This window comes from Theropithecus gelada, chromosome 14, assembly GCF_003255815.1.
Source record: "Theropithecus gelada isolate Dixy chromosome 14, Tgel_1.0, whole genome shotgun sequence".
NCBI classification, from domain to species: domain Eukaryota; kingdom Metazoa; phylum Chordata; class Mammalia; order Primates; family Cercopithecidae; genus Theropithecus; species Theropithecus gelada.
The window spans coordinates 54732513-54746967 of NC_037682.1; the positions used below are offsets into that span (position 1 = coordinate 54732513).

The 14455-nt window shown below is 41.7% G+C and overlaps 1 protein-coding gene and 1 non-coding gene across 4 annotated transcripts; both read left to right on the plus strand.

Moving 5' to 3' along the window:
* The first annotated feature begins 1606 nt into the window (after positions 1–1606).
* On the plus strand, positions 1607–14179 carry EIF4G2 (eukaryotic translation initiation factor 4 gamma 2). Of its 3 annotated transcripts, XM_025358560.1 has the most exons (23): positions 1607–2830; positions 2889–2908; positions 3816–3942; positions 4314–4379; positions 5169–5309; positions 6133–6235; positions 6705–6836; positions 6918–6984; positions 7071–7222; positions 7537–7647; positions 7832–7915; positions 7994–8092; positions 8680–8821; positions 8916–9076; positions 9423–9536; positions 10128–10253; positions 10402–10506; positions 10590–10805; positions 10889–11147; positions 11474–11678; positions 11796–12007; positions 12103–12224; positions 13349–14176. In XM_025358560.1, the coding sequence occupies exons 1-23, from the start codon at positions 2715–2717 to the stop codon at positions 13412–13414; spliced, it is 2946 nt and encodes a 981-aa protein (XP_025214345.1). In that variant the 5' UTR covers positions 1607–2714; the 3' UTR covers positions 13415–14176. The 3 variants fall into 3 exon arrangements, 2 of the variants coding, with proteins under 2 accessions (XP_025214345.1, XP_025214344.1); XM_025358559.1 differs by having other exon boundaries at positions 1607–3014; positions 13349–14179; XR_003115773.1 differs by lacking the exons at positions 2889–2908; positions 6918–6984; positions 7071–7222; ... (12 more) ...; positions 12103–12224; positions 13349–14176 and having other exon boundaries at positions 2060–2465; positions 6133–6875.
* Positions 9589–9727, plus strand: LOC112607526. Its single transcript, XR_003115855.1, has one exon. It is a non-coding gene; the product is annotated as a small nucleolar RNA SNORD97 (small nucleolar RNA).
* Positions 14180–14455: the final 276 nt, after the last annotated feature.

Sequence of the window (14455 nt, forward strand, 5' to 3'; positions counted from 1 at the left end):
TAATCCCTGCTACTCAGGAGGCTGAGGCACGAGAAATGCTTGAACCCAGGAGGTAGGGGCTGCAGTGAGCAGAGATCACGCCACTACACTCCAGCCTGGGTGACAAAGTGAGACTCTGTCTCAAAAAAAAATTTTTTTCCTAAAGGTTTTAATGTTTTATTTAATCTTTGCTAATTGTGAACCCTTCTGCAATGGGCTTTGCAGGTTTGATTTCAATCTGAAATCTTTCTATTTAAGTGACAGAAAGGTAATTGAAAGATTGTTTTATCAGTATTTTTACTCTTTCTACCTTAGGTTACTCCCTTCCAGGTCAATTTCTCACATAAACTCATATCTGCAAAGCCCATACCAAAAGGGTTCACAATTAGCAAAGACTAAATAAAATATTAAGTAAAACCTTTTTTAAATTTTTAATTACTGAATTTTAAGTGTCTTAATTATAAGAACATCCGACTTTTAGGGCTAGGTGAATATTCTCTTTGAAGTCTAGACAAAAGTTTTTGACTACTACTCTTCCTAGTAAACTAATGTATTCGTTCATTATCAGATATATGGAATGTAAACCAGTTATGTCAAAATATCACATATACTAAATGCATTTTTCCAAACCTTAAAGCCCTACAGAAATTATAAAGAAACATTATTCTGGTGTTATCATGAAGCTAGAAGGGTCCAAAAAATTACAAAGTGAAACCTCTTGTATTTAAAACAAAACTTACACCACCACCACCACCCCAAAATATATATATATATTTTTAGAACATCTCTTCCAAGTTTTAAAGTTCAAGTAAAATTGATTTAATAGCAGTAAGTGTAGTAACAGTAAGGTGGGGAATGCTGACTTTATTCTATAGCAAAGATCTACAGATGCTGGAATTGTATTAGAAACCTGTAGAGCCACACCACAGCCTTCTGTTATCACATTTAAATGTCGCAGGAAAAACTGCAATTTTCCTGAAAATTGTATTAAGGACCAGGTGCTCTAATACCAAGAGCTGTTTTGACACATCAAAGGTTAAGTTTGGGTCTTTGAAAATCCTGCCTCTTACTGAACACTTTCTTTAAAAGTCATTCATGTTAAAACACACACATTCTTGCCTTTGACTATACACTGTGAAAGTACTACATGTTAAAATGGAGATGGGGACATTTTTGTTGTTTAAGTTTATGGAAGTATGACTCCATTTTAGTGTAGCCACAGTGTCGCAACCGATGGAATAAGGTACCCATCAACACATTACCTGAGAAGTACACAAAGTTCAACTTGCCGGCTTTGAAAAGCCTAATCCTATTTATTACGGTTGACCCTAAATAAAATGAAAATACACAACTGACAATGTTTAACGTGCACTTAAAAAACAAAACAAAACAAAACAACCCAGGAGCCAGCAATTTGAAATCCTCCAAACACCCGCGGAAGTCTGACACACAAGGTGTTTTCCTCGGTGACCGCCAGCGGGACATTCCTATGGGAAAAGCTGCTTCTTGTGTGCGGTACAAAGACAGACAATCAACCCCTTCCTTTCATCCCCTTCTCATTCACTCTGCAGGGGGTGGGCCAATAAGGAGCTGAATGAAGCTCTCCTTTCGCATCAGGGCGCAAGTCTCGCCTCCTCCCCACTACTCTCTGGGTTCCCTAAGGCTGCCGAAGCCGAGGACCTGGAATTGGGTAGTGTCCCGGCGCTGCGCCCGGGGGGCGCCAGGCCTCAACCCGACGGGCCCGGCCCCTGGAGAGGCCAGGCACGCGAGGGCAGCCACAGCTCCAAGGGGCGCCAAGAAAAGCAATGCTCACTCGCCACGCACAGGGCTCCGGGGAGGTAAGGGTGCGTTTTTTTCCCATATTCCCGGTGAGAAAACGAGGTCGGGAGAAAAGGGGATGATACAACTGGAGCATGGGATATCGACTCAACGAACAAAGGGACTGGAGCAAGAAGCAGCAGCCACACCAACGCAGACTCAAAAGGGCTCTCCGGCTTTACGCACGCAGCCCACATCTCGGCAGCGCTCCGCGCCCCTTACGCCACTGGCTCAGCCTCAGAGACTTCGCGAATATGGCTTTGCGCACTGCGGCGGGGCTGCGCCGCAACCGAGCTCAGCCCTGTGGCTCCTCCCCGTTGCCCTGCGCGGATTGGTGGCAGACGGCAACCGGGCCGCTGATTGGGCGGCGAAGGAGCCATTCGGGGCGGCTCTGGTGGGTTCGGCTGCCCCAAGAGTGATAAGTTCGGCTTCAGACACGCCTCAGCGCCAGCAGTGAGTCGGAGCTCTATGGAGGTGGCGGTGGGTACCGGGTGGCGGCTGCAGCAGTGACTCCTCTGAGCTGAGTTTCAGGCCGTCCCCGACTCCTTCCTTCCCCTTCCCTCCCCCTTTTTTTTGTTTTCCGTTCCCCTTTCCCCTCCCTTCCCTATCCCCGACGACCGGATCCTGAGGAGGCAGCTGCGGTGGCAGCTGCTGAGTTCTCGGTGAAGGTGAGTGGAGCCGCCGCCGCCGCCGCCGCCGCCGCCGCCGAGTGGAGCGCTCTAAAATGGCCGCCGTCCCTGGCCGCTTCTTCTCGAGTGGTACAAAATGGCGGCCGCAGGCGGAGCCGGGTGGGGCGACCCTTTTTTAGCATTTCCTCTGCGCTTCAGACACCTGGAAAGTCTTGGCCTTTGTTATCTCTTCCTGTTGCTGACGGAGTAGAAGGAAAACGTCAGTGTTGGCCAGACCGCCGTGGGGTCATGGCCGGATGGCCGACCCCTGCAGGGCCGAGGCCGTGGCGGACCGAGGCACGGGTGTGCTGGGACGGCGAGGGAGCGCGGCTCGGACCGCGAGCGCCGAGGCGGGAGGCACGCGGGCCGGCAGGGAGGGCCCGGCCGTTGGCGCGGGACCAGGGAACCGCAGGTGTCCCGGAGCCCGGCCTCCCGGCGGGGAGGTGTGTAGGGCCTGGAGTCGGCGGGGCTGCCCTTTTGGGGGGAGGAAAAGAGAGAGTGATGATTTCTGCTTCTTTTGTCAGCCGAGGAGGCCGTGGCGAGGCGGTTGTCAGTCCCAGGGGGATTTATGGGGCAGGAGGGGGCCCGCTTGGAGGCGGCGGGTGGGCAGGAGGCCGCCTTCCTGCCTGGAGAACAAAGAGCTGGGCGCCGGGCCGGCGGGGGCGGCCTCAGCTGCTCCTCCCAGCCGAGCGACCCGCGGCCTCGCGGGGAGGTTGTCGGAAGCACTTCCCTAACTTGCGCCTGGGTGGGAGGAATGCTCCGCTCTTTTGTTCCCAGGAAGGGAAAAACGGGGCGGAGGTTCCTGCTGCCATGTTGTAGCCCAGGTCTTCCGCTTGCGAGTGCTAGCCCCGTACACCCGGCCCCCTCTCGCGCGTCTCTCCACGAGCTCTCCACGGGGAGGAGGCGAAAGGGTGGACAGGGGAAAACTGCTGAAGAGCTTTCGGAGAGACCTCATGCAGTCACTGGCCTCCTCGTCGAGGCAGTAAAAATTCCTAGGGCAGACATTTTCCACGTGATGTTGCTCGTGTCTATAGTTAGATTTTTCTGTTGATCTCAGTGCTCAGTTTTAAAGACAGTAGAATGTGGGTTTTTCAAAAGATTCGTTCTGAGCCGTTTGAAATACTCTTGTGTTCTACGAAGTATCTTTGCATCCTTGAACACCGGGGAATTTCCAGGTGGCTAAACAAAATGTAATTGTCTATTTGTGTTTTGAGTACATCCTAGGTTAGTCTTACAGATCTGCAATGCAATGACAGTGCCAGGATCTGAAATACGTTATAATTGAATGAAGGCTCATAGATCTGTATGTTAGTTAGAAGTGTCTCATTTTGGTGCTCTTTCTCGTTCCAGGTATTTCATTTCTCCCATCCCCTCCCCTCCCCACCCCATCTATTAATATTATTCTTTTGAAGATTCTTCGTTGTCAAGCCGCCAAAGTGGAGAGTGCGATTGCAGAAGGGGGTGCTTCTCGTTTCAGGTATGTCTAGATTGATTTTGGGGAATCCTTTTGAAAAGGCCAGTCCCAAAACTTAGATACCATGGCAAATAATTCCGACTTAATGGGCTGCAATTTTCATTTGAAAAGTTCTTAAGTTTTCATTGACAGCCTTCTAAGAACTGCCATCTGAAGAATAAAATCAAGTATTTGCCTTTCCTTTGGGTCCCAGTTTAGTCTTCATTTGTAGCATAACATACGAACACTAAAATACAGGCCTGGCTACAGTCTGGGCAAAATAGCGAGACCCCCATCTCTACAAGAAAAGCAAAACACAAAATAGATGGTTTATTCTTTTTGAGTGAGATATAGTTGGGATACAGTAAACAAAAAAGTTTTTTTCTTTGAAATAGTGCTTCTTCGGGCGGAGGAGGAAGTAGGGGTGCACCTCAGCACTATCCCAAGACTGCTGGCAACAGGTGTGGTAAACATGTGAAAAAAAAAACTGAGCTTTATTTAACAAATTAAGTTAAAAGTCTTTCCCATGTGATGGTGTAATTAAGGCAATAGCCATCAAGACTCCTAATCTTAAGGGGCATGGTTTCTGTTGGGTATCCTAAATATAGAATATCAGCTCTTGATTATTTCTTACCCAATTATCTAAATGAGTTGAGACTCTCAAACTTACTTTTTTTTCTTATTCTTTGGGTTATTTTTACTAATTTTTTTCCCGAAATTAGTAGCTATTATTCCTACTAATTGGTATTAGTAAAGTGGTACACATACAGCATGGTCAGTAAAACATTAGAAAGTGTTCATTGGCAGCCGGTATAGTGGCTCACACCTGTAATCCCAGCAACAACTTGGGGAGGCAAAAGTGGGAGGATCACTTGAGCCCAGGAGTTTGAGAGCAGCCTGGGCAACACAGCAAGACCCTATCTCTTTAAAAAAAAAAAAAAAAAAAGTTAGTTTTCAAAATGTGGTTCCTGGATCCACAGCGTTGATACTGGGAATATTTACTAGACATGCAAATTCTTAGGCCCCACCCCAAACCAGTGAAAGCAGAAACTGGGTGGGCCCAGCAATCTGTTTTAACAGGCCCTTCAGGTGATTCTGATGCACACTACTCTTACAGAACCACTGATCTCCAGAGTTGACTTTTTGGGAGGGGAAGTCGAGAAAGCCTAAATTACTTTATCTATTTGAGAGAATTTATGATGTTTAACATTTGTTGTGTGAAAATAAGTGTTATTGCTGATTTTTATTAGCGAGTTCCTGGGGAAAACCCCAGGGCAAAACGCTCAGAAATGGATTCCTGCACGAAGCACTAGACGAGATGACAACTCCGCAGCAAACAACTCCGCAAACGAAAAAGAACGACATGATGCAATCTTCAGGAAAGTAAGAGGGTAAGTTGGAAGGTCTGTTTTACTAAAAGATGGGAAATAGTATGGATTGTGTTTGGTGTGTGTGCTGTACTACTAAGAAGGCAAGGGTACCTTGAACTAGCCAGGCACTGTGGCTCATGCCTGTAATCCCAGCACTTTGGGAGGCCAAGGTGGGCAGATCACTTGAGGTCAGGAGTTCAAGACCAGCCTGGCCAACATGTTGAAACTCCATCTCTACTAAAAATACAAAAATTAGCCGGGTGTAGTGGCAGGCGCCTGTTTTTCCAGCTACTAAAAAGGCTGAGGCAGGAGAATCACTTGAACACCCTACAGATGGAGGTTTCAGTGAGCCAAGATCACACCACTGCACTCCAGCCTGGGTGACAGAACAAGACTGTCTCAAAAAAAAAGAAAAAATGTATCTTGAACGTTGTATTTTTGGGCTTACGGTTGCTTTTAGCCATCGGATTGCAATCCATAATCCTGTTGTGCTAACATTTGCGCTGGCTAAGGGAAGTGCTATGTTATTTAAGCCAGTGAAGCAGGGAATATAATGGTCTTAGTTCATGGTCTAGCCTTGATAATGAGATCTTTGCACTCTAACCTTGAGAAAGTGAGAAAGGATTCTTGTCAAACAGCTGGGAACCCCCCTATCTAATTCAAATCATTGTAATTAAAATAACAGGTTTATTTCAGCATTCCTTTGGTTTTAGACGAGTAAGAAAACATGTCTTGATTATTAAAGGGAGCAAGTGGAAGAAAAATCAGTATAATTTAAAAGCAGTTTTTCAATTCAAATTCTGTGTATTAGCTAACACTTAAAATGTAATTCCTTTTTCTCCAGCATACTAAATAAGCTTACTCCTGAAAAGTTTGACAAGCTATGCCTTGAGCTCCTCAATGTGGGTGTAGAGTCTAAACTCATCCTTAAAGGGGTCATACTGCTGGTAAGTTTTAAATATTGGCTTAACTCAAAAGGGAGAGGGAACTGTTTAACAAACTCAAGTTGTGTTTTTTTTACACTTGGATTACTACTTAAAACCCTGAGGTGTGATTTTTGAATACTCATAGTGATTAGAAAGAACCACTGACTTCAGTAGCATTAGATTAAAGAGGTAAATGTTCATACTATGCTTGAAGAGATAAATGGTGGTGCATAGCAAGCTCTTTGGTGGAAAACACCATATTTTGGTCTTGGAAATGCATTGTATGACAGTTTATGTAGACTTGAAAGTTTTGATATCCATGCCATTTTCTGACTCCCTGGAGAGATGGATGTGACTAGATGAGAACTGGTATAACTGGACGTTTTTGGTACAGTGTAATAGCTAACATTTAGGTGGTTGTATTTTTCCTAAAGGAAGGGTTCTTGGAAGTAGTATTCGTATTTAGTTTAAGCAATGACATTTTCTGTAGATTGTGGACAAAGCCCTAGAAGAGCCAAAGTATAGCTCACTGTATGCTCAGCTATGTCTGCGATTGGCAGAAGATGCACCAAACTTTGATGGCCCAGCAGCAGAGGGTCAACCAGGACAGAAGCAAAGCACCGTAAGTGGTAGTTTTTGTTTGCTTGTTTTAAAGGTGACTTGAAAAATTTCCTTAAGGCATGACAAATGTCTTTTTTCCTAGACATTCAGACGCCTCCTAATTTCCAAATTACAAGATGAATTTGAAAACCGAACTAGAAATGTTGATGGTAAGACTTACAGTTGATACTAAGTAGTACTGTATATTTTCAGCTTAATTCTGAATGTTGTCTTACTTCATTGTTATTTTTTTCAGTCTATGATAAGCGTGAAAATCCCCTCCTCCCCGAGGAGGAGGAACAGAGAGCCATTGCTAAGATCAAGATGTTGGGAAACATCAAATTCATTGGAGAGCTTGGCAAGCTTGATCTTATTCACGAATCTATCCTTCATAAGTGCATCAAAACAGTAAGTGTGACGGGGAAGTTAGGCTTAGGTGAATGTAGTCAATCATTATTTAGGGGAAATGAGTCAATTATTCATCTGAGAGGGAGGTTGACTAGTTAAATACAAATGGGCAACAAAATTTACCAAACATAGAATAATAATTAGAAATATGTGGTGTTTGACAAAGTAGGGTTAGAACTGATCAGATTGGTAGAAAGCACTATACTAGATTCTGTAGGAACTGTGAATGAGTCAGTGCAAACGTAAAGGGAAAGTACTACGCCTAAACCAGAGTAACTGTAAAATTTTGTCACCATGGCATTTTATTCTTGCAGCTTTTGGAAAAGAAGAAGAGAGTCCAACTCAAAGATATGGGAGAGGATTTGGAGTGCCTCTGTCAGATAATGAGGACAGTGGGACCTAGATTAGACCATGAACGAGCCAAGGTATGTGTGTAGCTGATGGAAGCAGTACAAGTAGTTTGTCTTTAAATCAAGCTATTTATTTTTGTGACATCATAGGGGATTGCCATATTTAGCCATTAACTGGGTTGTAATCTAGAAGTCTTAAAACTGTAAATTGAACACATTTGCTTTAGCTCTTCCAATGAGTGTATTCTTCTCTTACCAGTCCTTAATGGATCAGTACTTTGCCCGAATGTGCTCCTTGATGTTAAGTAAGGAATTGCCAGCGAGGATTCGTTTCCTGCTGCAGGTAAAACTGGTTTCTTTAAATGTGTTGATAAGCTGAGTTTTTGGTTTAGGAATATTGAAATATATTTTTCAATTACAGGATACCGTAGAGTTGCGAGAACACCATTGGGTTCCTCGCAAGGCTTTTCTTGACAATGGACCAAAGACGATCAATCAAATCCGTCAAGATGCAGTAAAAGTAAGATTGGGTTTTTGTTTTGTCACATAGACTTTGTGTTTGTAGAGTAGTATGGTATTCCTCCCCACCCACCCCGAACACTTGAGGGGTCTGTCTCATCTTAGTGGCGGAGCTTAATGTTTTTAGTGTCTTGTCTTCCATTTTTATTTTTTTATTTTTTGAGACGGAATTTCACACTGTCACCCAGGCTGGAGTGCAGTGGCACATTCTCGATTCACTGCAACCTCTGCCTCCCAGGTTCAAGCGATCTCCTGCCTCAGCCTCCCCAGTAGCTGGGACTATAGGCCTGCGCCACCACAACCCACTAATTTTTTGTATTTTTAGTAGAGATGGTTCTACCATGTTGGCCAGGCTCGTCTTGAACTCCTGACCTCATGCAAACCAAGGCTTGGGCCTCCCAAAGTGCTGGGATTACAGATGTGAGCGACCATGCCCAGCCTTGTCTCCCATTTTTGGAAGAAGTTATTTACAGAAATAGCATAAATTACGGTTTTAATATTCTAGGTTTCCCCCCAGTTGCAAGAATTTTAGTTTTAAGTAAAATAGGGTCCAGAGACAAAAAGTGCTTATTCACTTCATTTCTAAAGGATCTAGGGGTGTTTATTCCTGCTCCCATGGCTCAAGGGATGAGAAGTGACTTCTTTCTGGAGGGACCGTTCATGCCACCCAGGATGAAAATAGATAGGGACCCACTTGGAGGACTTGCTGATATGTTTGGACAAATGCCAGGTAATTTTGAAAAAAACAGTGGTTTCATTAAGCTGAAAAATCAGTTTAACTTTGTCAGTGGAGTTTTGAGAGTTGTCCGTATATGTATTTTAAGGTAGCGGAATTGGTACTGGTCCAGGAGTTATCCAGGATAGATTTTCACCCACCATGGGACGTCATCGTTCAAATCAACTGTTCAATGGCCATGGGGGACACATCATGCCTCCCACACAGTCGCAGTTTGGAGAGATGGGAGGCAAGTTTATGAAAAGCCAGGTAAGATTTGAGTGTTTAGGCAATAAGTGTTAAATTCTGCAATATATGTGATTTCATTTGCTGTTAAAACATGGAACTATTTTAGGAGTGTGCATGTTTTCTAAACCATATCTGCAACATTTATTTCAAACTAAAATGTTTATCCTTAAGATTAGTAAAGTATTAGTAAAATGACATCACTTTGACAGTTAGGTTAGATTTTTATTCTTCCCTGTTTCATCTTTTACTTTCTCTGGGCAGATTCAATTAAACTTTCTTTTTGGCTTGGCTCATCCCTTTGGTACTTGATTACCGTAATTTGTGGACCCCTTTTTATCTAGACTTTCTTTCTCCTTTTCTGAAATAGGGGCTAAGCCAGCTCTACCATAACCAGAGTCAGGGACTCTTATCCCAGCTGCAAGGACAGTCGAAGGATATGCCACCTCGGTTTTCTAAGAAAGGACAGCTTAATGCAGATGAGGTACATTTGCCTATGTTACTTATATACCATAGTTTGTCAATTCAGAAATTTATTGCCCGATGATTATAAAAAGACGCGTTATTAAGAGGACTTAATGCTGGAGTTCTTTACATTTTTCTCTCTTTTTTGTACTTAATTTTTCTTTCTTTGTCCAGCATCCTGTGAGTGAAGATTATGAGATATGAGGGCAAGTCTGTTAAAGTCTATTAGTTAGGGCAAGGAAAATGGTTGTCAAGATATTGTGGTTTCTTTCTTTGTAAGTAGGGTGATTTAAGGATAAAACAAGGCATTTTCTAAACTGGCTAAATTTGCAGTTTTTTATTTGAATATTTTAGTCATGCTAATTCTAAGAGAATTCTCATAAATGTAAGATTTATAGTAGTATCTTACTACTGTATGCATCATCAGATCTTTAAATTTTTTGTCAAAAATTAAACCTGTTAATGTGGAGTGCCTTCTTTAGTTTTATAAAAAGCTTAATGTTTCCCTAGATTCTGTCATGTTTGTATAGGATTTTAGATATTGTATTTAATATGTTCACCAACTGCATGTTGTTAATTTAGTTATATTTTGATTTATTTTCAATTCCAGATTAGCCTGAGGCCTGCTCAGTCTTTCCTAATGAATAAAAACCAAGTGCCAAAGCTTCAGCCCCAGATAACTATGATTCCTCCTAGTGCACAACCACCACGCACTCAGACACCACCTCTGGGACAGGTACAGACCATAGTGTGATAGCATTTTCTGTTGTTCCATTATTTTCTAAAGATGACTGAAGACTTTTTTTTTCTAAATTTAGTATGTTCTTCCCCCTAACTTCATATTCCTTCTTTTAAAAAATGTCCTGTCATTGCTTGTTTTTTAGACACCTCAGCTTGGTCTCAAAACTAATCCACCACTTATCCAGGAAAAGCCTGCCAAGACCAGCAAAAAGCCACCGCCATCAAAGGAAGAACTACTTAAACTAACTGTAAGTTTCAAATATCCCATTTTAGTGTAATCAGCCTATATTTGAGATAGAGAAAACATTAAAGATATTTGTGTTCCTCACAGGAAACTGTTGTGACTGAATATCTAAATAGTGGAAATGCAAATGAAGCTGTCAATGGTGTAAGAGAAATGAGGGCTCCTAAACACTTTCTTCCTGAGATGTTAAGCAAAGTAATCATCCTGTCACTAGATAGAAGCGATGAAGATAAAGAAAAAGCAAGTTCTTTGATCAGTTTACTCAAACAGGAAGGGATAGCCACAAGTGACAACTTCATGCAGGTAGGACACTTTACTGATTGTGTGGTAAGAACTCTTACCACTCAAATTCGAGAACTGATAAACTGTTGTATATTTCTTCTAAGGCTTTCCTGAATGTATTGGACCAGTGTCCCAAACTGGAGGTTGACATCCCCTTGGTGAAATCATATTTAGCACAGTTTGCAGCTCGTGCCATCATTTCAGAGCTGGTGAGCATTTCAGAACTAGCTCAACCACTAGAAAGTGGCACCCATTTTCCTCTCTTCCTACTTTGTCTTCAGCAATTAGCTAAATTACAAGATCGAGAATGGTTAACAGAACTTTTTCAACAAAGCAAGGTCAATATGCAGAAAATGCTCCCAGGTAAGAGAATGCTGACTTGTTTTTGTTTTTTTAATAGTATATCTAGAGATTTTTAGTACCTCGAATGGATTTATGTAGGTCAGATGGTCTGATTGTCCTGCTCAGATAATGATAAACATGCTGCAGATCTTACCAATAAAAAGATGTATGATTAAACTACTTTCATTTGATCCGTATATTGAGTTTTTTCATTTGCTGGGTTGGTTCTCTATTCTGCTACATGGATCTTGTATACTTGGGGACATCATTTGTGAAGTTCTGTTCTCTGGACAGGACAACTTGGTAAAATGAACTTTTAGATGATGCAAGTGGTTTTGTCTCTTCAGAAATTGATCAGAATAAGGACCGCATGTTGGAGATTTTGGAAGGAAAGGGGCTGAGTTTCTTATTCCCACTCCTCAAACTGGAGAAGGAACTGTTGAAGCAAATAAAGTTGGATCCATCCCCTCAAACCATATATAAATGGATTAAAGATAACATCTCTCCCAAACTTCATGTAGATAAAGGATTTGTGAACATCTTAATGACTAGGTAAGATGCTTTTCTATATGTAGTAATGTTTCATGTACTAGAAAAGAATGTCTACAAGGCAGGAGACTAAGCAAGAAAACTCGCTGTTTGGTTCTAACAAGACCTCTTTCTGTCCAGCTTCTTACAGTACATTTCTAGTGAAGTAAACCCCCCCAGCGATGAAACAGATTCATCCTCTGCTCCTTCCAAAGAACAGTTAGAGCAGGAAAAACAACTACTTCTTTCTTTCAAGCCAGTAATGCAGAAATTTCTTCATGATCACGTTGATCTACAAGTCAGCGCCCTGTATGCTCTTCAGGTGCACTGCTATAACAGCAACTTCCCAAAAGGTGAGGGGACTTGTATCAGAGGAGTGGTGTGGGGCAAGTCTTAAACAGCACACTAAATAATGGGCTTACTACTACTTTTTAATTTTTTTTTAAAGGCATGTTACTTCGCTTTTTTGTGCACTTCTATGATATGGAGATTATTGAAGAAGAAGCTTTCTTGGCTTGGAAAGAAGATATAACCCAAGAGTTTCCGGGAAAAGGCAAGGCTTTGTTCCAGGTAAGTCTTTTGTTAAAAATTTGGTCTGCTTATTTCATTTTGCTTGGTATTAACTTCAAGTTAAGAGCCTTTTTCAACTGAAATACAGGGAAGATAGTCCTAGTTAGTAGTTTTTCTTCACCCATACATTTCATTCTGCACTGTTTAAAGCTATGATTAAGTAAAGCTACACAGTGAATCAGTTCTACTGGTGTATAAGATGTTAGAGGTAGCTAACAAATTTTTCAAGGAGTATAGCTACTGATATAGATGGGAGTGACTGTACAAGTTTCGATTTAAGATTTTTAAAACATGTCAGTAAAGAGGAAATGGTAGCTGGTCACGTGGCTCATGCCTGTAATCCTAGCACTTTTAAGAGACCGAGGTGGGAGGATCACTTGAACTCAAGAGTTCAAGACCAGCCTGGGCAGCAGAGTGAAACCCTGTCTTTAAAAAATATAAAAAATTAGCCAGACGTGGTGACATGTTCCTGTGGTCCTGGTCCCAGCTACTCGGGAGGATGTCTTGAGCCCAGGAGGCAGAGGTTGCAATGAGCTGAGATCATAACACTGCACTCTAGCCTGGGCAACAGAGTAAGACTGTGTCTCAAAAAAAGAAAAGAACAGTTTAAATATATATTTATTTTTTAAAAAAGAGATGCTTTTGATTTCTCACAATTTAATTGTGTCTTATTGAATGAAATTGTAGCCCTAGGGGAGGAACATCAGGGCATTCTCAAATCACAGCGAATGCATTAATCACCTGAAGAGCAGTTTAAAAGTAGGTTCCAGGCCTAATCCCAGAGATTCTGGTTTAGTAGGTCTATGTACAAAATCCAGGTGATTCTCATGCTACTAGTTTTCCAGGGGGCCCAGGCTTTGAGAAACATTGGTCCTACAGCGCATCTTGCTACCTTTTTATTGCTGATTATGAACTAGATTCATGAGGCTCATCCGTGCAGGATTATATCTAGCTCTGTGTTGTCCCAAATCTGGATAATACACCACTGTTGTATAACTTAATATACAAATTGTTGTAAGGATATCCTTGTTTCATATTCTAAAACTGTAGTACCACCTAAAACTTTCTGGATGGATTTCCATTTATATTGTGAACTATTTTAAGTTACAAATCTTAATTTATAGGTGAATCAGTGGCTAACCTGGCTAGAAACTGCTGAAGAAGAAGAATCAGAGGAAGAAGCTGACTAAAGAACCAGCCAAAGCCTTAAATTGTGCAAAACATACTGTTGCTATGATGTAACTGCATTTGACCTAACCACTGCGAAAATTCATTCCGCTGTAATGTTTTCACAATATTTAAAGCAGAAGCACGTCAGTTAGGATTTTCTTCTGCATAAGGTTTTTTTGTAGTGTAATGTCTTAATCATAGTCTACCATCAAATATTTTAGGAGTATCTTTAATGTTTAGATAGTATATTAGCAGCATGCAATAATTACATCATAAGTTCTCAAGCAGAGGCAGTCTATTGCAAGGACCTTCTTTGCTGCCAGTTATCATAGGCTGTTTTAAGTTAGAAAACTGAATAGCAACACTGAATACTGTAGAAATGCACTTTGCTCAGTAATACTTGAGTTGTTGCAATATTTGATTATCCATTTGGTTGTTACAGAAAAATTCTTAACTGTAATTGATGGTTGTTGCCGTAATAGTATATTGCCTGTATTTCTACCTCTAGTAATGGGCTTTATGTGCTAGATTTTAATATCCTTGAGCCTGGGCAAGTGCACAAGTCTTTTTAAAAGAAACATGGTTTACTTGCACAAAACTGATCAGTTTTGAGAGATCGTTAATGCCCTTGAAGTGGTTTTTGTGGGTGTGAAACAAATGGTGAGAATTTGAATTGGTCCCTCCTATTATAGTATTGAAATTAAGTCTACTTAATTTATCAAGTCATGTTCATGCCCTGATTTTATATACTTGTATCTATCAATAAACATTGTGATACTTGATGTGGTGATGTGTGGCTGGCTGTAAATGGCATCGACAATCTGTGGGAGAATAGTCAGCTTTGTTGTTGAGGTATAGGAGACCCACCTTAGTTTGACTTACGGGCTTTCAAATGTTTGTTTTTCTGCTGTACAAGCCTGAGTTCCGGAAGGAATTTTTAGACTCTTCATGATGAGACCCAAGATTTAATTAAGGTGGTTATTTTTCCTTTGAGTTACTAAAACTAACCAATATAAATGATTTTTATAATCAAAGATTACAAGTCTCATGAATGTGGAGGA

Excerpts from the sequence above, each read along its gene's own strand:
- EIF4G2 (XM_025358559.1), top strand. The coding sequence starts at position 2,723 with ATGGCCGACCCCTGCAGGGCCGAGGCCGTGGCGGACCGAGGCACGGGT. Across the intron at positions 7,648-7,831 it reads TAGACCATGAACGAGCCAAG|TCCTTAATGGATCAGTACTT; the intron begins GTATGTGTGTAG and ends TTCTCTTACCAG. Across the intron at positions 8,822-8,915 it reads TATGTTTGGACAAATGCCAG|GTAGCGGAATTGGTACTGGT; the intron begins GTAATTTTGAAA and ends ATGTATTTTAAG.